Source organism: Dipteris shenzhenensis, chromosome 3 (assembly GCF_047967505.1).
Source record: "Dipteris shenzhenensis isolate YYH24624 ecotype China chromosome 3, Dip_SZ_1.0, whole genome shotgun sequence".
NCBI lineage: Eukaryota > Viridiplantae > Streptophyta > Polypodiopsida > Gleicheniales > Dipteridaceae > Dipteris > Dipteris shenzhenensis.
In genome coordinates this window covers 1,926,479-1,951,281 of record NC_141598.1, presented here as the reverse complement: position 1 = coordinate 1,951,281, position 24,803 = coordinate 1,926,479, and the positions used below count along the sequence as shown (strand labels likewise).

At 39.2% G+C, this 24,803-nt stretch overlaps 1 protein-coding gene across 1 annotated transcript; it reads right to left on the bottom strand.

Moving 5' to 3' along the window:
* Positions 1-410: 410 nt before the first annotated feature.
* LOC147903217 (uncharacterized) lies at positions 411-5,479 on the bottom strand. The gene is made up of 2 exons (XM_087372882.1): positions 5,181-5,479; positions 411-728 (listed from the first exon to the last, which is right to left on the bottom strand). The coding sequence occupies exons 1-2, from the start codon at positions 5,307-5,309 to the stop codon at positions 627-629; spliced, it is 231 nt and encodes a 76-aa protein (XP_087229008.1). The 5' UTR covers positions 5,310-5,479; the 3' UTR covers positions 411-626.
* Between the last annotated feature and the right edge of the window lie 19,324 nt (positions 5,480-24,803).

The window sequence follows — 24,803 nt, the reverse complement described above, 5'->3', positions numbered from 1 at the left end:
GCATAGGATCAAGAGCCACCCTTTCTTTTATATTAATATTTTCTCATGATTAAATTTATGTACCCTCATAATGTACTTAATTTTTTTGCTTAGCACTCCTTCCCATTTTCTTAGGAAATACTATAGTTTTGGGAAGAAAGCAACAAGGAGGTGTTTATCACCTGCATAGATAAGTGAATTAAGGACAGAATCTGGTAAACGGGATGCCTCTTAAATAAATCACATCATTTCTGTAAAATAAATATTAATCATGGCTGAGTTAAAAAATACAGCGTAAAAAAATATAACATAGAACACAATTATCTCCAATAAAACTCTACCATGCTTTTATTGCTATTGGACAGACAGCCAGGACCATCTCTAACAGCATGGGCAGAATGATTGTTCAGGATGTGTGGATTAGGAGAAAGTTATCCAAACCCTGTATAATTGAAATGCAACTCTGAGAATATGACAAAATAGCTTTTTCTATTGCCTTGAAACAGGCATAAGCACAAAGGTGGCAAAGGTATTCGTCCCGGTTGAAGAAGGTTAACTTTGGCATATAATTGAGTAGAGTATCCCACTCCTCAATAATATGTCAATGAGTTCTACAGTATCCTGCATTGCAACAGCTATATTTCATCTCACCCAATGGCGTCTGTTTGCTGCTCTTGGCTCTTCTTTAAATCTTCTGGAGGGGTTGTGCAGGGTGGTCCTCCAGCACAGGCTTTCAATACTGCCTCAACCTGAATTATCAACACAATGCAGAATATATAATTATTCAACCACAAAAAAACATACTGGAAACAAGAGTACACAAGTGCACGTGGGCACTGCCTCCTAGTATAGTGGTAAAGCAAATGCTTTTGGATGCAAAAGAGAAGGAAAACATTTTTTGAAGGGTGTTGGGCTATCAGGAGGCAATTTTTGAAGGATAATCTCCTTAAATTGCAATGCAAAACCCATAACTTAAATTTTTTTTTGGAAAAGTACATGGAGTTTACAAAACAGTTTCAATCCTCTGCTATAGCACTCTCTAAGGAGGCAGTGCTAATAAAGAACTACTTGCATTATTCTTCGTAATTTAACACATTCAGAGTCATTCTTGAAGGAGGCAGCCCTGAATTTAGTGTGATCCTTTGAAAAAGAGTGAATTCTACATTTTCAGCAGCGGGAGTCAATGGAATACCATTCTATCTTGAGATGTATCCATGCATATACCTCATTCCCCAATATGAAAAGATAACTTAAAATATGACAGATTCCTTTGCTTAAAGAAACATGGAGACAACTTTACAACTGCCTGTTCACCTGGACTACTACCTTACATGAATGAAGGGGGAAGATGCAATTCCTAACTTCAGACGATCTGCCCCGAATACAAATAAACTAGAGTCCCTCTGGATAAGGAGCCCCCTAGTATCACAGCTTTAGAACCACTGGGTATAAGACTACCTCTCCAAAGACGTGTACAACTTCATGCACAAAGGTGAGCACAACCTTCCACCAAAGTGAAGCACCAAGCCTTGAATGTATGAACACCTTGCAGGAAGCACTAAAAAAGTTGCCACAAGCCTCCCCTATGCTGTGTTTTCTTGGTGGAGACATGGATAGGCGACAGTTAGCCCCCCTTGAAAGTGTTTGTCAAACTGCCATGTAATGTGTGCTAGACTTGCTTGTGTCTCCATGTACCCCGTGGTCCAACCCTTCTCCTCCACAAGACATATTCATTGGTGTGGCTCATCCATGAATATCCTCACCCCATGTCACCATGACAAGCGGTTGTTATAAATATCTAGATGACTATAGGAACATGGCCAAACTCATCCTTTGCAATTCCAAGCTCATGACAATCATCCATAAGGTTGAAAACTATGAAGTCCATGCATCGTACTAAGTTTCGATCAACGTTGTAGAGGTGAAAGGAAGACTTCAAAGGCTAGCACTAAAGGAGAAAGGCTAATAAAAAATATTCCACACTTCATCGAAGCTACAACTGTATGTGATCTTGAAGCTTTTAAAAAAGTTCCATTGCATACCTGCTCTGAGATTTCAGGCCTTTGCCTCACCTCTATGCCTAGGCAATAATACATCAGCCCCAGATCTTACATGTCAAATGACTGTCAAATCATACTTGATTTCATACACCAAAGGTTGATCCATAACTATAATGATTCTTTTGTAAATTTGGAGAGTATTACAGTTTACTGAGATTGGTTAGTAATACTAACCAAACCTCTAGTACAAAAGCCTTGGGCAGGTAGTTCCAATACTTCACAAGCTTGCTCTCTCAGTGCAAACTTTTGTTTCTATCCTTTGGTTTGAAGTCCACTGTTACAAGGCATCTCATCAATCATCACATCTTCGACCTTATATATCTCGTGATAATGTGCCTTTTCAAGTTTCATAAGTAAAGATTGATGTTCCCTTTTCGCAGAGAACTCCTTTCCCTCACAAAATTTTTCAACATGGTGGAGTGTAACCAAATCATGAAGAATGACACATGAGATCCGGTGGAATTGTGACAAGGAAAAAGCGCATTACCTGCAGACGGATCTACAAGATAACATACAAGTCACATGGGAGTATTGACCATTACAAGTGTAGATTGGTTGCAAGAGGGTTTTGAGCCACAGGAAGGTGTTGATTATGATAAGACATTTGCTTTCATTGCCAAGTGGACAATTGTAAGGACTGCTGCTCATTATGGTTGGAAACTATATTAGATGAACGCCAAGTCGGCATTTCTTAATGGTGTACTAGAAGAGGGAGTCTATATGGTAGAAGGATTTGAGGAGAAAGGGAAAGCATCTTATGTGTTAACTCAAGAAGGCAGTTTATATGTGTGGTTTCCCTTTGAAACGTACATAGTATTATAAAACTTAGGACACTTAATAGTCATACATATTACAAATAATAATGCACAAAAAAGACAAACCAAAAATGACTTTAAAAATCTATTTTTAGCTGCATAGTATCTATCCATTCCTTTTGCCTTGAAGCCTCTTTAAAGTTTGCAACCAATCTAGAGATTATAATATATATGTGTTACTAATGCAAAGTTCGCCTCCACGTGGTCTGCAAACGCCATCTAGGTTAGTTCCAGTTTGTCTCTAAGAGTTTTTCAAGTTTCCAATGTTTCCTTTTTGTCCTCCTTCAAACCGTCTGACTCAGGGTCATGACTTTCATACTCAACAAAATTACTTCATTATATAACTGGTAAACCTTAGCATATTCATCATAGCCATAAAGATACACCTTTCTATCTTTGCATCCCATTTCTTCCTTTTCTTTGGGCAGAAACATGGGCATATGCTGGACCTCTTCAGGTATTTGACTGTCCAATGCCTTTGTGGGACACTATTCAAATATATACACTGCCATGTTACATGTCTCCAGCCACCACAAATTGGACAGGGTGTCTACTGTGCTGCTCACATGGCATCTGCTTGCTGCCCAAGTGGCAGCAGCTTAGCAGGGTTAGGATGAGAGAAATAAATGACCATCTAAATCAAATTAAAGACCTACTTGACCAGCTGACCAGCTTGGTGAGAAGATGGCACAGCAAAGAGAGTTCATCTTCTCAACAATTTACCTTCTGATTCGTGGGACAACTTTGAAACCGTGCTCTCTTACAAGGACAAGCTTTGCCCTTCACTCAGCTTCATTGCTACCGCGTCATAATTAAAAGGCACAGTTTAATTTGGATTTTCAAGAGGGCTATGCATAGCATAGAATTTGTGAGGATAGTTAGGATATCTAGGGAGATATTGTTCATGACAGTTGAATAATTACTGGAGTATGCATCTCCACGGTGGACATGATACTTGTCTAGAGAACAAGGATTCATGGCACATATCTGGATAGACAAACTTCCACTAGATTCTGTATATTATACTGTTCGGGTTTAGACCTATCCCAAGCTTTTAAGAGAGAGTGAAGGGAATTTGATTCCCCAAAGCCCAAAACGTAGATTGTGGTTTTGACCTTTCAAACTTGACATAACAATTCACCTTATCTTTTAGCACAAAATTCAAAAAGAAATCATCTTCAAATCTTGTGTGTAAGACTTGATCATGCTGACATTATCAAAAGAACAAATGCAATATACAACAATAATATCATTATTTTTTCAAGATGGTAGGAAACTTCATACAAAACACACAGAACCTATCATAGGATCACCATACAACTCATTTGCCTACGTGAACAAGATTTTAGAGGCCACACAAACATCATAGGGTTACCATTGCAGTTTATTTTCTTAAATGAATAAGATTTTAAAGGCCACAATCGTGGTCTCCTCAACATTGGCAAGCCATTTTCAAGCGTTATAATGAAGTAGATTAGTCATAGTCCTTTCCATTTCTCTCAAGCATTGAAGAACCTCAAAACTTGAGCAAAAGATTCCATTCCTTGAAATATAATATGCGTAATCAGAATCGAGTTCAATCGACACTCTTCATTACTTAGCATGTTGATAAGCTTAATTTTCATGCACCATACTGTGTGATTGATAACAACCTAGATGAGTCCAAGAACATGCCCAAACTCATCCTCTAAAAACACAATATAGTGCAGTTTCAATCTCAATGCTCATGATAGTCACTCATAAGGTTGAAAACCATAAACTTCATCACGCATAGCAGGGACTAGCAACTATGACATCCCCACTGACGTCATCAGCGCCCAACGTCGGCACTCCGAAGGTGAAGGGCACACATGGCCCTCACAACCCATGTGTCTATGTGCCATGCATATGTATTGTCTGGTGTAGGAATGGAGAAGTACACTTTCTGACAGGAAAATTCCCTTCACCTTCGTGCTTTGTGACAGCGTCACAATGCTCATCTCCAAACTAGCATGGAGCCCCTGACGACTTGGACATCACTCCTACTCATACACACCACCAGACCTTGTACAAAGCACAATACAACCTGACCATAGCCCTAGTTTCCTCATTTCTTTCAAAAAATCGCCACGTCCTTTCCACGCTTCACCTGTTTGTTCTATAGTTTCGCTATGTAATGACCTAACAGGACGACAGCACACAATGTCTGGAGAACTTCATATTGCCTTCTCTGGATGAAGCATATAACAATTTTTTTCTACCAATAAAAATCGCATTCTTACCAGTAAACCAAAGCAGCAGCTTCACAAAGGTGCTCTTATTGAAAAGATCCAGCCTATATCCGTACCTGTGCAATCCTTCTGGCACGTTTTTTTGCATTCGCTCTGCGAGTGTGGTTCATGGGCCATTGTTTCCAGACTAGACCGCCCGTAGTCTTTTTCACAATTTCGAGCACTCTTGTAGCTGCAAAGGCCATCTTTTGGACGGAGGCTATTTGCCCACAATTTCGGGTGGTTGGATACACCGACAAATTTTGAAATTATGGTGAGATCGTCTCCTACTCTCAAAAAATGGTGAAAATGGCGGAGTTCTTTGGAGGCTTAGGCCTCACTCAACACAAATTAGTGTGCATTTCTAAATCAAAAGTACATAAACTTAACCGATCTCCGAAAACATTTTGTGGGAAATAATTTTAGCATTATTTACTTTTTAACAAGGTGGGAATCCCAGTAAGTAAGGCCCTGCTTTGCTTTGCTTTGCTTTGTGCCATGAAGCTATGTTGTGTCTTTTCTAAATGTAGGTGTACACAATAAAATGATCAGTTCAATAAGCATAGGAGCTACCAGCTTGCATGTCCTCACTCAAAATGTTGGTCCAAATGTGATCCAACTCAGACCTATAGGTAGTTGTTGGTTCTTGTAATTGCAAGTGCATTTTGAAATAGTCCTATCATTCGTAGTGCATTTGTTGATTAAAGTGTGTTTTTTAACAGATCTATATTGAAGTCACCTAGTAATATTGTTGGAGTGTTTGTTACAATTGTGTTTGTGAGGTATGATATGCATTTGTTGTATCTTATAGATGGAGGCTCTGTATATGTTGAAAATTGTAAAGTTTTCATTATTTGTGGTTATATCAATCGGCGTGAGTTCTATTCCTAGTTCTGTGTATTTATTAATGTTGTTTATTTTGATGCTTTTATGAGTTAGAGTGCATTTTCTTGGATGAGAGTAATTTCCTATGACATTAAACATATTAGGTATGTATTGAGATGGGTTTTTTGTCCTTGTTTCTTGCAAGCAAATTATTTTTTATTCCATTAGGTTGGTAGTTTGCTTAATGTCACTTGCATATTTTGAGAGTGATCTTTACTGAGTGATTGGATAAGCATCGTGTAAGTTCCTTTTTTCTAAATTTTGTTGTAGCTATTGCATTCCGTTGGACTTTTTGTGTAAGACGTGCCATCTCTTTTTGAACATCGTTCTCCACATCAAGGTTGTTAACCTCAAGGGGTTCCAACAAGTATAAGTTCTCTATTTTCTTTACATGATAAGGCAACGTATGCCAAGCCATGGGAATGAACTCCTTTAGGGGAAAATGCTACCTTCTCCAATGCTAGTCCTTGGGCTTTATGGATTGTTCTTGTGGCTACCAATCGAAAAGGGAATTGTTCACGAGTAAGGATGATTGTTTTTTATGGTCCTATTTGAACTTCTTTTGTAATTCTAAAGATTCGGTTTTGATATGTAGTTGGAAAGCGTTCATATTGTCAATTCTACTTTTTACTCCACTTTCTTTCATAGGGATGCTATGTCTCTTCCCATGCGAGTTGACATTGTCATGAATATTCCATTTGCACCATTGACTAATATGTCATGTTGGTTGGTGTTTCTTGGGCATAGCTCCACAAGCATGCCTTCCTTTATTTCAATGGTAGTATGTAGGCCACTTCTGCTTCTCAGGTCATCTAATATTCTCCCCTTATTGTAAATTGTTTTGACAAAGTGATGTATTGCTTTAAGAATGTGTTTCTTTCCTGGTAATATTTGTAGTATGCATTTAATTGAGAGTTTGTGTAGTACAGGTGTGGGAATGTATGATCATGTGGTGTAGGATGCAAGCACATGTTGTTTATGTAATGAATGTGTTTAGGTGTGTGCGTGCAATTTTTGAACAAGTTCAAAGCATTGATGAAGGTGTCATCGCTTTGTCTCCTGTGGATTTGAGTTCATAGCACTTGGGTTTTGTGTGCTGGTATGTGTTAGCGATGCTTTCCAACTTGTTATTATCTATTTTAAAAACCCAAGAGTCTTTTATGGGCTTTGCTTGGTAAAAGTCACCACAAGTAATAACATTAACATTCTCGAAGTAATCATCATGGTTCCTTGTTAACGTGCACATTCTAAGGTCTGCAAACTTAATGTTCTTTTTCCAGCTAGCAAGATCTCATCGAAACAATTAGATGCACTTGTGGATATAGTGTAGACAACGTGTCCAGTTTCCCTTTGGAGAGTGAAGTATGGTCTTTACTATGTGTCCGTAAGTGCAAAGCAGAGCAGATTATGTTTCTATTGATACGTAGTGAAGCTTTTCCTGTTAATGAGTGCATAAGAACCTTAAGCAACTTGAAATCTATGTTGTGAATCACTTGGTTATAGTGCCTTAGCAATCCTTGCATGATTAGAAGCATGAGGTATGTTTTCCTTGTACCAGCTCCTCTTATTAAATGAACAAATGTATTTTCTCTGTTGCATATATTCTCTTATGCAACATAACGTCACCAAACAATGAGCATTGTTCTTTGTTCAATGATATTATTCTTTTAAAGTATTTAGTGTTGTCAAGAAGCAATTGCTTCTTGCTAGGTATGATTAAGCCATCATTCCTTAGTGCTTTAATCAATGAAGGCATGTCTAATTTAATATCATATGCAATTTCATCTTTATGTATGCTATCATCATATGCACTAATGCTTTCTTCTTCTTGGAGTTCCAAGTCTTTAAACATTTCCTCATTTTGTATCTTTTGATTATAGTCATAATTGTATTTCTTTTTGTTCTCTTCTATAGTTAACACACTATTCAAAATTTTTGGACTTTCTCTCCTGGTTTGGACTTTTTTATGGAGCATATCCTCTCCACTCAACTTCATTTAGTGAGCTCAAAAATTGGGTTTTTTAGAGCACTAAATGGGTTACTTATATACAAATATGGCCTTATTAATCTAAAAAGTCAAGTGGTGACCTCTAATTTAAAAAAATATGGCTCAATGAAGCTATAATTCCCAAACTTGTGCATGGTGCCCCCATCCAATAACTATAATAATAATAACAGTAGTCTCCTAACTCCAGTTCAATTTTAACACTATATTGATAAAGTGAAAATATGACACCATATGAAAAGAGTTTACTGAATTCAATAAATAAGTGGTGTATAGATACACCATTTAAAAAAAAAAAAGAGTTTGTTGAATTCAATATATAAGTGGTGTATAGATACACCCTTTTTTTTTAAAACAAAGCATACAATACATTATCTTATTGGTGGTGTATAGATACACCATTTGTATGGAAAAAAGCATACAAAACATTATCCTATGCATCTAAATCTCGTTCAGAGTCATCAGAGTCATGTAATGTATTTGCGCTTGATGGGTCAAGTCTTGCCAAATGATGTTTAATATGGACACGACTTGGATTAGGGATTGTGATACATTTTTATCATTGTATCCATGCTTCTTTTTAAAACTTAGTGTCCTCAATTTCCAGCAATGAATAATGTACTGATTTCCACCTCTGTTAATCCCTTATTATTTGGAACCCATTCACGTTTCTTTTGCAAGCATCCCTCATAGAGTTGTTTTATTGTATATCTTCTCGGGAGATTTTTCAATGGCTTTGGTTCATACCATAAAGCTGTGAATGTTATAGGAGTTCCTTTGTCATCCCTTTCTATCTTAGCAACCTTTGCAACCCAAATTGGGCCACCTTGGTCATCCAACTCTGAACCTAGATCAGATGCCCAAAGTGCAACAAATAGACCCTCTTCAATCTCATTAGATGGTATAAACTCTGGTAAGGGTTTGTCTCCCTTCTTGCCACAATATTTTCAAGGTAAGAGGCATTCCTCTGCTTCCTCCATATGTACTAACATATTTATTTCCAAAGGAAAACTTGGTGACCTAGCTTGTTCCGGCCAAAAGGATTCACACTATTCAATGCTCATTAAGTTTTCTTATCTTTCTAAAGATTGGATAAGTGCTTCAGTTGATTTAATTATCTCCAAATTCTTAGTTGATTGCTCTGGATATTTTTGCATCATACTTTGAAGATGTTTAATAAAGGCTTTCAAGCCTTTCATTTCATCTATGTCAAGTGATTTGTTTTTTGCAAGAATAGATCTAGTTTCCTCCAATGGAATTATTTGTTGTAATAAAGCATATGACTCACTCCATAAATGATCTCCATCTATTGAGTAGTGCTTCCATTGCATCACTGGAATATTGTTATGCACGTGAAACCGAAAGTAGTGTGGATTTGACTGGAATATTGTTATGCATGTGAAACCGAAAGTAGTGTGGATTTGTGTATCCTATTAGGGCATCATCTCCTATTTGTAAATGTGGCTCTATGAATGCTCTCTAATTTACCATCCTCTCTAAGATAGCCACTTTTGATTCTTCCTTGCGAGACCCTCCAATTTTTTTCCCAATTCAAAATAGCATATCCTCCATTGTCAAAACATCCATTGACTTCAACTCACCAGAGATAACACTGAAGATTTGATTGTTCTCTCTCCAACAATTATTAGCTTGTATTCGCAATGTGTCAGTAAATATCTGCGAGCATCTCTGACCTTTTTATTGCTTTCATGATTGATGTAATAACCTGGTTACTATCATCGTCATGCAAATTATCAATCCATACATCACAAAAGATTCGATATCCATGTACTAATACTCCACACAAGTGTGTTTTTAGTCCATGTTTGCCCTCCAATGCCAGTGGGATACATCTATATCGTGGCAAAGTTGTTGTATTCTGGTCCATGCCATCAATGGTGATGCACATGGACTTATCGACATGTGAAATAGCTTCCTCTCTCCAAGAAGCATACAACTTTCGAGCATCTTGCACATGACGTAAATGGATTGATCACCATTTAATATATCTTTCTCATTGCTGCTCACATTTACTATGTTCAATGGCATTTTTTAATTCATCACATGTCTTACATTTTGACATCCTTTGCTTTGATGGTGTCTTGACATGGCAAAAATCTCTACGCCAAATTTTGTACAAGGTTGACTGTGAAATCATGCTCTCATCTCTGTCTTGTAAAGTTTTATTGATAGTTTCTAGGACGACCTTCTTTGTCATTCCCAAAGGAAGATGTTTTTGACATTCGACATGTCCATCTAGCATTGTTTGTTGAAGATGAGGCTATGGTAATGCATGGTCTTCGAGAACTTGCTTTAATGTTGCGGTTGCATTTATAGTGCTTCCATGGCATTTAAGCTTGTAGGCATTTCCATGAATTGTATGAATCACTTTTTCTTTTACCTCTGCCCAGATGGTCCAGTATGTGCCATTTGATAGTCCAGTCAACCATTGATATCCTCGATTGCAAATTGGTCTCCCATTAACCATGGGTTTTAATCTATGTTTATAGTGTCTTGTGCTCAAATCTTGATTAGTGCCTTGATGAAGAAAGCATGAAAACTCTTGAAGAAGATAGTTATGTCTATTAGGCGCTGTCTTACTCCAAATACCAAGGCGTATGGCTGCACAATCATCTTTCCCAACTTTTCTAATGCAAAGTTTCTTGCAACAAACTCGCATAAGCATCCTTTCCATATTCTCCTCGGATAACATTACATGTCTCTTTGGTTCTAGAATTGATGCCATGATTCTTCGCCTCTTCAGACTCACATACTTTCTTTTTGTAAATAGTGTCTTGTGTTTTCCAATTGTAAGACCATCAACAAACCTCGAATCCATTTCCCTTGAATCTTTATCTCTATAATTAAATGCTATGTGGGCTTGAGAATTATTTGATGCCTTATAATATCTTGGAAATGGCAATCTAGTAGACATGTTCATTGATGTTAATTTGTTGCCAATGCCTCTTGAATTTTGTGGTTGAACTCTTTCTCCTTTGTAACTCAAGATTCTCCCATCTATATTCTCTAGCATGCTAGCAACAATATTACCAAGAACAGGGGATTTCTAATTTTTGAGAAAAACCATCTGAGCATTTGAGCAAATTGGATCAGAATGTAGTTTTTTTGTGTCAAAGTTTATGAAAACAATCCAAGTGTATGGACCCCTTTTGTGAATAAAGGGGTCATATTGCTTAAGAAAAACGAAATGGATATCCTTATTTCTGACTAAACAAGCTTTCTAACTCTTGAAGTTCATGAAATGAGGCCATGATTATGAAACCATTTTGTAAATGAAGGGTTCATATTGCTCAATAAAAGAAGTGGTTATCCTTGTAAACTAATAAACCATAACAACCAATAACCAAAAAACAAATCTTGAAGTTGCTAGACCCCTTTTTTGATTAAAAGGGATGTATAGTCCACAAAAAAAAATAAGATTACATTCAACCTTAGCAAAATCCAGTATTCTGCATCTTTGTTACACTAGCTTAATTTTAAGTCAAAATATTTTCCACTCATAGTTTTCTAATTATTCTATATTGACAATTTTAATATGTTTCCAACCTACATCACTATAAATGAAGATATGATTTATCACGTAAAAGACACGTTCAAAGTTTTGTGATTGTAAAATCATCCTGCAAGGTGTCCCATCACAATTATCACAATTATCAAGTATCAAGTATAGAAATAGCCCAAGAAATCCATAAGGAGTAATGAAAAAGACTCCAAAACATTATTTTGGTGGTTCAAAATCTCCATCATAAAAAGTATTATTATAATAGTCCTTTCAAATTTTGTTCAACATCATGAAGGCGTGCAATCTACAAAAACTAGGCCTTGAGGCATGCAAGATAATGCTATGAAGATCTCTTTTGTACTCAAGTTAGCTTGGTGACCAAAAATATTATCTTTTCTATCCATATAAGTAATATGTAAATAATATAGCCCAATTTTAAGTCAAATACACTCACAATATTTTCTATTTTGTTATTTGTTGTATATTCCAATACATGTTCATATTATTTCAAATAAGTTTTCAACCTATGCAAATGAAAATGAAGACATGATTTATCACATAGAAGACATGTTCAAACTTTTGTGATGTAAAATCATCCTTCAAAATGTCCTACCACAATTATAAAGTGGAGAATAATTAGCACACTATCCTTGTGGTTCAAATTACTCATGGAAAAAAGGATTTCTTATATCCAATCCAAGGTACAAAAGGAAATGTAACAAATATAGCCAAATTTTAAGTCAATATTTTACACTCATAGTTTGGTATTTTGCTACTAGATGTGTTGAGTTCATGTTATTTCAAATAGTTTCCTACAAAGCGTCCTGCCACAATTATCAACAAGTAGAGAAACAAACCAAAAATTTACACAAGGAGAAATGCAAAAGGCTCCAAAAACATTGTTCTTGTGGTTCAAAATCTTCAAGGAAAAAAGGATTATTATAGATATCTTTTCATTTTGTATTCAACATCATGAAGGTTCAGTCTTCAAAAAATGGTTATTTGTATAGGTTTTTGTCTATAGTAGGTTTTTGTCTAGTAGGTTATTGTAATGTTGAATTCTTTGTTGTATTTCGTATTATATCACCTTGTTCTCTTATTGTTGCTAGACTATTGTTTGTGTCTTGTAGATAATCATTATGCTCTTTTTTTATTGCAAGTACAAGCTTTGTCATCATTAAACCACAAGCTTTTTTATGGTTGAAACTATACAAAAATTTGAAATGATACATAAATACTTGATTCTATTTTCTTTACAATGATTTTTGTAAGAAAAGTATCATGAATGTTGATAGAAAATGGATTAATGACAACTATTTGACCTCCCAAGATCTTTTATAAGGAATTGAGCTTGCAACATGCTTCATCTCATTGAACCCAAAAATGCACACAAATGCATAGAGATGATATTCACTAAGCTTTCTTTATCCTCGAGATTTTATGGTGACGTTCAACTTCATCTTTCATGAAGAAGGTAACCACTTATTCATAGAATTGCATCTCAAAATCAAAAGTTGATATTTGTGCATGAATTTGCGCAACATGTATAAATCAATTTTGTTCTTTTGGATAGTATTTATAGAAAACTACTTCTATGCCACTTTATATAAGGATGTTACATTGTTGCGCCTCTGCACAAGTATCAAAGTATGGTACTTGAGTGATTTCAAGACAAAATTCTCCAATAATCTATAAAAATATCCATTTAAAGGGTTGTCATACAATTTTAATGTGACAATTTTGAAATCTACACAAAGTAGTGCAAGAAGAAATGAAATGCAACCCACCTCCTTTTTGGAGTTTTTTGTTGATTTATGGAATGCAAGTACTTCTACTAACTTCTTGATGTCTTATTGATATGTTACGTGAGCTATGAAAGAATAATGTATAAAATTAGCTTTCTCATTGTTATATATACCATCATTTATGAGCCCTAGTTTTTTACATGTATATTGTGGCACGACCATGAAATAATTTTTCAACATATTCTTTTTAATATCTTCAAAGACATCTAAAAAATTCAAGCTAAAATGTGAGTATAGAAGCAATTAGAATGGACTCTTGATTGAGTAAAAAACATTAGCAAGTTAGTAGTTTTTTAACATACGTATATGCCAAGCTTATGATTATGAAAAGTAAAGAGTATTTCTTACTATTGTGACAACATCAAACCCTTTCAAGTAATGTTGAAACCAAATCAAAGTATTGGCTTTCATCTTTGACAGTGTACTCGCTACTTGAATTTTTCTCTATTACAAGTATCTTGTCACGATTTTATTTAATTAGTAAGAATAAAGTCTGCTTTGACTAAAATATAGATCTACTAATTTTAGATAATAAGTAAAATAATTCTCTAATACTTTCTTATTTTAATAGTCCTATGCATCTCTCTCTCTCTCTCTCTCTCTCTCTCTCTCTCTCTCTCTCTCTCTCTCTCTCTCTCTCTGTAACTATACACACATAGAGATATATATGTGTGTGTGTGTGTGTGTGTGTGTGTGTGTGTATTTACACAAACACATATACATACATACATATATGCATGCATGCATGCATTCATACATATATACATGCATACATACGTACGTACGTATGTACATGCATACATACATACATACATGCATGCATACATATATACATACATACAATCTATACACACACACACACACACATATATATATATATGGTCATTTGTAATCTTGTGATAAATAGAACCTTTTTTAATGTGCATTTTAAAAATATGTCAGATCTCTAACATAGACTATATCTTTTAGGCAACAATGAGAAGTTTATATCTTTTAGGCAACAATGAGAAGTTTGCAACTTTATATGATGTGTAAGAAACTTGTGCTATTCTCTACAAATTGTGGAATTCCATGCTGAATACACAAGTTCAATCCATAGGTCTTAGCAAAATTTCATAAATCCATGTCCAATCATAGGCCTTTTAGTAGCCTCTATAAATCTAGAAAATAGTTTCACTTTATAATTTGCACATTTTATGTGATTTACTTGTGGGAATTCAATATTTTATGACACTAGATCCAACCCTTTAAGCTCTAAATTCCTCTTTTTTTTTTTTAGAATGATCATAAGGCCTTGACTTTATTCTATGCAAAAAATTTAGTGTCTCCGTGTATTCAATGCTATTTGATGCTTGAGGGTAGATGAGATGGTTGGCAGCATGAGATGCCATGAGATGTTGTCCATCAGATAAGGAGACCTAAAAGTGATAAAGCTAGCAATGTTCTCAATTGCATGTTGACATCACAAGAATCAAGCTACTAGATGTATTAAGGGCTACCAGTTTTATTCCTTTGTATTCAAGGTAATCTCAACTCATGTGTCTTTCTATTTTTATCCTATAGTTTTGAGGGTGAGGGTTTCCCCTCACCCCTAAGTTGGGCTTATACCATGTGAAAATTTAGCTCATGGTTAATACCGCTTATTACAAGTTTTCCATGTGGGAATAATCGGCCTTGCCTAAGTTTAATTAATTTGTTTGTAACAATAATCTTTTGCCAATCTTTGTATTATTTGGCCTTATCGAACTTCATATTATACATCCATATGTAGGACCCTCGCAAATACACAATATCCTTGGGAGAGAGACTACTCCTTCCCCTTATGTGTTCATATAATTGGGATGGATCCCTCATAGATATGCTACATGCTTTGGAAGAGAAATTTGTACCATGTTGCTTTCTAGACAATGAAAATCTTTCTTTTCTTTTTTTCCTTTTTAGGGAAGCCAAGGAGCCATGGAGCTAGGTGGTACCCGTTCATCCCAAAAAAAAGGTCAAGGGGTCCTCACAAAATCTTGGAAGTATTCCAAAAAAACAAAAGATACAAGGGCATTAAGAAAGGGTGTGGCTAAAACCCACCATAGGATACCCTAAACTATTAGCCTGATCACCAGTAAGTTTGAATATCTTGTAGCATATAGAGGGTGATTGGATTCTTTTTATTGTGAAGCCTTTTGAAGATAAACATTTGTTAGCTACCCAAAGCAATTGTGCATTGACCTTTGAGCTCCATGCCTTCCTCACAGTAGTTGAATCAACACCTGATAGGGAAACAATTCCACTCTTCGGCTCTTGGCCAAACTTCAATATATGAGAGGGGGGGAGACAGGCACTGCTAATTGTGATGGGGGACACTCATATCTGCCTCATCTCTTGCAATCCTCTCCAAAGCCTAGATGACCAGGTCTTGCCCCCTAACCTTGTCTTCACTACCAAAAGGAGGGGTTGCAAGTTCTCTTGGCTTTGCAAATCTCCTACCCACTTTCACAAATGATTGCTTTTGTCTAGTTCCTCACATTTTGGTTAAGCAGCGTTGATGCAAGACAAAAATATTTGGTCAAGTGCAGACACCATAGATTTTCATCTTGTTGACTAAAATGCAAGGAACTAAAAAAAAGCAAATGTTTGTGAAAGTGGGCAAGAGATTTGCAAAGCCAAGAGAACTCGCAGTGCCTACAATCCCTCTAGTGGCTTGGTTTAGACTCTTCTTGAAAGAACCATCGAACCAAAGAACATGAGCATTTGTGAGCTAGGTTACCTCCTTCACAAATATTGGGCCTTCTTTATATGTGAGGAGATTAGCCAAGGAAGCTCGGGCACGAACTCCTTGATCAAGAATGTGAGACCAAATTCATATAGCTCAATTATCCACTTTATCATGCTTTTGGAAAGTTTAGTAATATCGAGAAATAGGGGTAAAAGTGTATAGCTAGTTAATACAACAAATGCTTTGGGTAAAAAATAATCTCTGAATCTCTTGTATGCATAAACCAAAATTGATAGCACAAGCTCTACCTCTATGTACTTCCTCTTTGCCTCAATCTTCACTCTACTAGCATAGTATACCGGTCTCATATACCTAGATTCATTTTCTTGTTGCAAGAGAATTGCCTCGATTGCACCTGGCCCTATGGAAGGATTAACATAGAATGTTTTGTCAAAACTCAAGAGATTTCACACTTGAAATCTCTCCAAGTGCCTTTTTTACTTTTCCAAACACCTCTTCACACTCTTCATCCCACTGAAGAGGATCCTTCTTGACTGCGTGATTAAGTGGATTAACCAATTGTGTCAATAAATCCATAAACCTAGACATATACTTCACCTTTTGAATGAACATATGGAATTGCTTAGTGAAAGTAGGAGACAAGAGTAAAATTAGCGTGTTCACCTTGTCAAGATTAGGCTCTATCCCATTCTCTGACACAACATGCCCAAGAAGTTGAATTCTAGGCTGAGCAATAAATAACATTTCTTTGGATTTAGATGTCTAACCCTCAATTCCATCCTTTGGAATACCTACTCTAGATTTTCATAATGCTCCTTCCTTGAACTGAAAACACAAACATCATCCAAGAAAACCTTATCAAACTAATCAAGAAAAGGATCAAGTATCTCATTAGAGCACTATTGGTAAATAGTTGGACCATTTGTCACACTAAATGACATGACTCTAAAGAAAAAATAGTCCCAAGGTGTAATAAATGTTGTCTTCTCTTGATCTTCTGGTGCAACATCATATGAATACCTAAATATCCATCACATATGATGTATCGCTCATGGCTTGAAGCTTTATCCAAGATTTCATCAAGGAAGGGCAATGGATAGTAATTCCTCTTAGTTATTGCATTTAATGGCTTATAATCCATGCATAACCAACACCTACCATCCTTCCTTGGCCTTATTATTACCATTGGATTTCCCCAATCAACATTCTCTATGTGATAAATAAAACTGCCTTCAAAAGATTCTCTACTTCTACCTTGAGCAATTGCTTTTCTTTGGGTCCCAACCTTCTCAACATTCTCTATGTGATAAATAAAACATACCTTCAAAAGATTCTCTACTTCTACCTTGAGCAGTTGCTTTTCTTCGGGTCCCAACCTTCTCAACTTTTGAAACACTAGCTTTGCACCTTCCTTTAACTTTATGCTAAAAGGTTCCCCTGAAAATACCCTTATTTCCTTATACAAAGTGATAAAAAGGTCAGGGATTTTTTCAAACATCTTGAGACATTCATACCTTTCTTCCAAAGTTAGGAAGGTACTCTGCATCCTCTCCACCAATTCCTACTTTTGGGTTGTGGAACTCCTTGGTTGCATCAGAGTTTCCATGGGTTCTCGTCCTCCCTCCTCTTCAGCATCAAATATAGCCATTAATTAATCTTCTCGAGGTTCTAGTCTTCCCTCCTCTTCAGCAGCAAATACAACCATTAACTAAACTTCTCGAGGGTCTTCCTCACCAAGAATGAAAGACACTTGCCTTCCTCCTCATCAGAATCCTCACTCTCAGTTTTTGTCTCTTCCCCTTCATCATCTCCTTCTTCATCCTTATTCATCTCCTGATGCTTCATGTCAAAACTCATCTTCTTTCCTATACTAGTATGCACAGTTATCACTCCCTTTTCCCAATTCTAAATAGCACCCACTCATCGTAATTAAAACACTGAACATTCATAGCATACATACCTCGACCTCTTCCTCCTTGCCATGGTGGCTGCCCATTTTGATTTTGTGGAGCTCTAACACCTCTGCCTCCATAAGATCATTTCCCCTACCTCAACCTATACCACCCAACTTATTCAAGCTCATATTCTTTATTAATTCAACCATCTCTTGGAGGTTCTCTTTCAAAGAGTCATCCGCTTAGGAGGGTCACTCCAAAAACATGTAACATAGCACATTAGTGCACAGAGGGGTATTTTTTAAATATAGGGACTTACATGCCATTTACATGCATAAGGGGATTTATAAAATAGGAAATCTATGTAGCTTATATGTGTAGATTTTTGGAGGGGTGTCTAAATTTCAAGATTGAAAAATGTGTACATGCAAGAGGGGGGTTCTCAATCACATGAGAAAATGTAAAAATGCAAGATTAGGGGTATTATCGATACATGTTTGCTTGCACATCCTATATGGGTTTAATGAAGAGTTAACCCCTTACGGTCATTGGTCCCTTTGGGAAGAGGAAGTTACCGGTTCTTCTCTAGCAACTGAAGCAACCTCAATGCCAACTGGTGGATTTTTTGGACTTTCTTCGAGCCCCAGTTTTCCTAATCTCTTCATCTTCAATTCCTTCTCTCGTGCATACCATACTACCTCATGAAAGAAAAGAGGGTTCTTTAGTTCCACTTTCAATCTAAGATCCAGCTTAAGGCCTACAACAAATCGCTCCTTTTGGACATTTTAGGTGGGATCTCTGGATGTAAAGATGCTCTCCATTGGTTCTACAATTCAGAAAAATGAATCAAGTATTAATCAACATCTTGATACACTGCTTGTTGATAACTACATAACTCCTTCCAAATTCTATTGGCGTCTCTTTCTTGAGCATATTAATCTAAGAATGCAGCTCTCACTTTCCTATATGTAGGTCCCCGTGGGGGTCTTGGGCCTCTCGAAATGTTGTTGCATGGTTTTGCATCCACGTCCTAGCTTCACCTTTCAAATAGTAAGTCAAGATCTGCAACAACACCTCTGGCATATTCCTTTCCTTCATTAATGCTGTGAACTCCATCTCTTCTATGAACCTCGCAGCATCTTCATGGGGTAGTCCCATGAATCTAGGGAAATTATGTGCCATCTCTGACTTGTAGTTTTAAATAAAAGTGATATATTCCATTCAAAATGAATCATACAATAGGTGGGAGAGAAAGTACTGTATCCCTAGCCTCAACAATGTGGCAAAAAAGCCATGGTGGTGGTCTAAAATGCCACGACATCCCAAAAGGGGTCAAATGAAAAAATAATGAGCAGTCCCATGTCCTCATGAAGGAAAAAAGTCTCCCATGAGTTGCCAAAGAGGTGCCTGTACACCGCTCCCACTAACTCCTGAGAGTGAAGATAATCTCCACCCAAATGGAAGCAAGAGTGTTAGCCTCCGTGAATAAATGGCCCCCAAGGACAAAAGAACATCACGAACACCATATCCGCCATAGGGTAATGCTAGAAATCACCTCCCAAGCTGACTCTGCAGGTGAAGTAGGCCTAGAATCCTAAGCTAGTACTAGTACCAAAATTTTGATTTGTTCCAATTAACAAGTCCTCCTAAGGCTAGGCAGAACTTGTCAATTGAATCCGCAACAGTAGCAAGACTATATGCAGCTCCTCTGACTGTCAGTGCCGTGTCATCAGCAAAGTCAATGTCCAAAAGCTCCTCCTCCTGCCGGATAGGCAGATGGAGGCCCAAAGTGCCATGATTGGTAGCCTGCATAAAGTATCCCATAGCCTCCGCTACGAAAAGGAAGAGGTAAGGTGCAATCGGGCATCCCTGTCGTACCGATCTGGACAGCTAAAAAGCCGGTCCTCTGCCTCCACAGACCACCATCCTGCTAGAAGAGTGGGAGTAAATTGAGGAGACCCAAGAAGTCCATCTATCACTGAAGCCTAGCCTCCTCATAGTGCCCTCCAAAAAACCCCAGTCCACCCTATCATAAGCCTTCTCAAAATCGAGGAGAAGAACTGCAATCTCTTGCTGACTCTCCTTCGCCCAGTGAGTGGCCTCCCAAAAAGTGAAGATGTTATCCAGGATACTCCGATCTTGGACAAATCTTGTCTGAGTAGCTCTGATGATATCTAGCAGCATAGGCTTTAGGTGAAGAGCCAAGGTCTTTGCTAGGATCTTGTAGGCTGTCCCTAGAAGTGTAATGGGTCTCCAATTATGTAGGACCGTCTTGTCTCCCCCTTTCGGGATGAGACAAATCATACCTATGCATAATGTCTCGCCCAAAGATCCTGTATCAAGAGCCTCTAAAAAGGCAAAGAGTAGATGAGGCCCAATCGTATCCCAAAGAGCTCTAAAAAGAAGTGGCGACAAACCATCCTCCCCCGGGCATCTGCTGTCTCTGGGGCAGCTCATGTAACGCATCCGTGATCTCTAGGAGTGATAGTGGGCTATCCAAAACATGACTCATCCTGTCTGAGACCATCAGGGGGACATGGCTCCAAATCTCCTCTCTGGCTCTGATCATCTCCTCGGTGACTGGATCGGTGGTGTAAAGAGTGGAATAGAAATCAAAAGTGATCTCAACAAGATGGTGAGGGTCCATCTGAAGAGACCCAGCCTCATCCACAAGTCTACGAAGACTGTCCGAAGAGTATCTCTGACCCACTGCCCTGAAGATTTCTCTAGAGCATCTATCCCCCTTCTGAATCCAGAAAGTCTGATGAGAGTAAAACCTAAACTGGGCCCTCCTGCCCTGAATCTCCTCTAATCTCTCCTGAGCCTCCGAAAGCTACCCTCTGATGAAAAGAGAATGAGGAAAACTCTCAATCAATCTCTGAATTCTGGATACCTCCGCTCTTGCATTCCGATCTCTGATTCTGAGCTTTTACTTCTCCTCTTTTGCCCTCAACTGGCAGGCCATGCTGACTCTAGCCAAAGCCCCCTCTACCCACAACAACTAGCCCTGATCCACATGAGTGTCCACTGATAACCAAGTCTCTCTCAACCGTTCCACGAACTCTGTATCATGAAAAACAAAGTCTGAAACTCTGACAGAGCCTGTGCTCTCCAATCGACAGGTAGGAAGAATCTATAATAGGACTAGAGCATGGTCAGATAAAACATAACCCAGGCGGATCCCAACCTGTCCTCCTCTGGCCTGACCCCAATGGCCAATATAAAACCTGTCAACTCTGACCAAAGAAAGAGAGCCATGGAAAACCCCGGACCAAGAGAACTAAAGACTGTCTGCCAATTGACGAAAGTCATCCAATCAAGCAGCATCATGAAGTCCAGCATGCAAAACAAAACTATCCCACTCCACTCTCTCCCTATCGGAAAGGCCACCCTTTGTCTGACCCAACTTGTCTTCAACAAATTCAACTATGTTGAAATCACCTCCAACAATCCAAGTGTCTGCTTGAGGAAGTGACTCTCTAAGCTATCTCCAAAAAGCACATTTGTGAGCTAGATCCGTGGGAGCATACACATTGAGAACACCAACTGCTGTGTTCTCAATATGAAGAATAACATAGCATGCTCTGCTCTCCACTAGTGTACCCTCTTGGGTGATCTCTGAGGCCCACCTAACTAAAACTAAAATGCTAACTCCTCCCCTCGTGCCATCTGCTGGGCTCCAATAAGTTCGGCTCTGTCCTCCGCCGAGTAAGGATCTGCATCTGTCAATCCTGTCCTGGGAGAGCTTATGCTCCTGGATAAGCACAATGTCTGGAGGGGACCCTGAGGAAATAAACTGAAGGGAGTCCCTAAGCAACTACAATCTAGGAACTCCCAATCTATGACCATCTGCATCTGAGGTAAATCTGTGCCCGTTCAGTCCTCTCACATTCCAAGAAATGATGGACAACCTAGACATCGGATGGAAGTGAGGGTGTGCCAGTGGCAATGGTACAAAACTCTCTCTCTGATTGCGCAATTCAAAGTCGGTTTGATCAAACTCCAAATCTGTTCCAACTCATGTAAAATAGCTCCATCCAAGGGAATAGTACTCTGGCGTGAACCAAGGAGCTGAAAGTCAAACCAACCAACACTCCTAGGCAAATCAAAGTCTCCCTGAATCTCAAAGAACCAACCGAAGCCAGGTCGTAGAGTCCTAGGGCAAGAATGAATCTGCAAGCCAACAAAACGGTGAACCGATGAAAACTGAGTCATGCTCATAAGCTGTCTAGCAATCTCGCTGTCAAGTAACTTAGCTAACCAACTTTCGCTCCCTCGAGATCGAAAGCTACCTGCGGAGAAACGAAGAACATGCCCCTCTCTAGAGAGGGTAGCTGATCCCAAGTACTCCTCTGACCGTCAGCAAAACACCGGTAGAAGTTCCAATCGAGTGAGGGAGTTTGTGATAACCCCTCAAGCCAAAAAGGGCAAAAACTCAATGGGTAGATCTCTGTCAACCATCCTGGGGTGGTCTAGGAGTCAGAAGAGCTGAAAAGGGCTGAGCTGCCCTAACTTTGCTCTTGGAATAGGTGAGAGGGAGAGGAAGAATCTACGACGAGGTGCCGGTCCGCATGGGTGACTGAAACTCTCTCTTGATCTCATCTTCTAGGATCTCCCAATCCTCATGCCTGTCTGGGTACTGAGCAAAATCTGTGACCGCACTCACAAAAGATCTGGATACACCAAGAGTGAAAAGCTGCAAGGACGAGGCTGTGCTGGGAGGGGTGTCCAAAAGGACGCTCCGCAGGAAGGTACTATGTGACGGGACTGTGAAAAGGGTCTTGAGGGAACCTCATACAGGCACATAACTACAGCCTGAGCAGTCTCCTACTGAATAACTGTCTCTGTAACCAATATCTGAACCTCTGGGGTAGTGGTGTCTAGAGTCATCAAATCCTGAACTACTGTCTCCTGCTCAGTGAGAAGACCTGCCTGTGGATGGTCCTCCACATCTCCCCTTTGCGGGGTCTCCTTCACATGTATCTCAACTCCTTGATCTACTGTCTCCTGCACAGTGTCAAGACCTGGGTCCTCTACAATTCCCCTTTTCGGGGTCTCCTACACATGTGACTAGACTCCCTGAGCGACCATCTCCTACACTGTGTCAAGACCTGCCTGCGGATGGTCCTGTGCATCTCCCCTTTCTAGGGTCTCCTGCACATAAGTCTCAACTCTCTGCCATCTGTGAGCTCGTACCTGGGGCTACTTGTACTATTGGCTCTCCCTCTGTCTCCATCTCCTCCAAGCTCTTCATGAAAGTGTTCCACTAGAGGCACCTCCAGGTCCTCTGATTCCATTGGAGGCTCCCCGAGAGGAGTCTCCTCTCGTTCTGCTGAATGAGTGAAAACCCCTGAAGGCTGAACTGAAGGCTCTAGGTCTCTTGTAGGACAAGAAGGATCTGGAGTCTCTGATCGAGGTCGACAACTGGGGCAATTCCTAATAAAGTGACCTCTCTTCCGATAGAAAAGACACTGATCAAGAAGCCCCTCATACAAAACCCTCTGCTACATCTGGACCCCATCTCCCGTGGAGTACGAAATCAAAGTAGGCAAAGGTCGAGGAGGGGGGAACTCTGAAGTGAGTCTGACCCTCGTAACACCTATATCAATAAGTGACTAAGCATAGGAAAGTCTAGCACCTAATGGGATGACTATACCTAGCATGCTAGCCATATGCTCCACAGCTCTGCAACAAGAGCTAACCTCATCGGGAAGTCTAGGGAAAAGCATCCAAAAAGAGACCTGATGTGGTCCCATGGACGTAGTACTGAAGTGCTCCTGCCAAGGCCACAAATGGATGACTCTACTCTGAAACTGAATCGGAGAGCTCATAAGTATTCTTTGAGCCTACTCTGTGGATTGAAGGCCAAAAGAAAAGTACCCTCTGCCAAGCAATCGAAAAACTGTAATTGAGACACCTAATGAGGCCATGCTGGTGTACACCCAATCATGTAACTGTTGGCCTCTATTGGGGAGAAAGCCAATGATGTGCGTCAAACGAAAACCCTCCTCTGTTACCTCAATCATCTGCACAATGTCAGGAGGAAGAAAGTGTGACTTTGATCTCCTCAGGTTCGGCGATAGGAATGACATTAGTGTCCATTGTCTTAGCTTGCACTGTCCTAAGGGGAGGAGCTATCTCTACTGAAAATACCCACCAAGAACTCGCAACCAACCACTAGAATCCCCAAAAAACCCCCTGGTTAAAGAATGCTCCCAACTTTAGCCTGCGCAAAATGACAACAGACCGCTCAATGCAGAAGCAGAAAGCTCCACTAATGCCTAGAAGCAGCCCAGGAACATAGCTCCCCAGAACACACATAGAACAGTCTCGGAAGAGGGCCCTGAAGCCCAACCTGAAGTGCAAGGAGGGGGCAGACGGTAGCTACTGGTGGCCTGAAGGGCAGCCTAGATGGCAGCCTGAAGAGGTGACCTAAAGGGGCAAGGAGAGCTCGACCAACAAGGCATGACCTGCACAGCCAGTCGGGCTGAAGGGGGAGCGCAACGTGAAGGGGGGTGACCTAAGCAGGGGGCACTGCCAAGGGAAGCCTGCACGGCCTAGGCAGCAAGGCGGTGCCAAGGGAGCAGGTTGCAGCCAAGGGGCAAGGTGCTGCCAGGGGTGGTTGATGGCGGCAGACGATGGTGGGGAGCAGCAGTAGACAGAGCTCCTCTAAGATCTCGAATTCTTTGGTGATAACCAGTCTGACTTGCAGTTTTTCCCTCACCTAAAGTTATTCTTCTATCACCATAGTGCCAAGGGTATCTTTTTGCCAAGGGCTCTAAAACATTGATAAGAGAATCCAAGGGATTGTAAGTGACTACTATAAAAGCTCTTCAACTCACAAACATAATAAGAGCAT

Excerpts from the sequence above, each read along its gene's own strand:
- LOC147903217 (XM_087372882.1), bottom strand. The coding sequence starts at position 5,309 with ATGGCCTTTGCAGCTACAAGAGTGCTCGAAATTGTGAAAAAGACTACG. Across the intron at positions 729-5,180 it reads GTGCCAGAAGGATTGCACAG|GTTGAGGCAGTATTGAAAGC; the intron begins GTACGGATATAG and ends TTGATAATTCAG.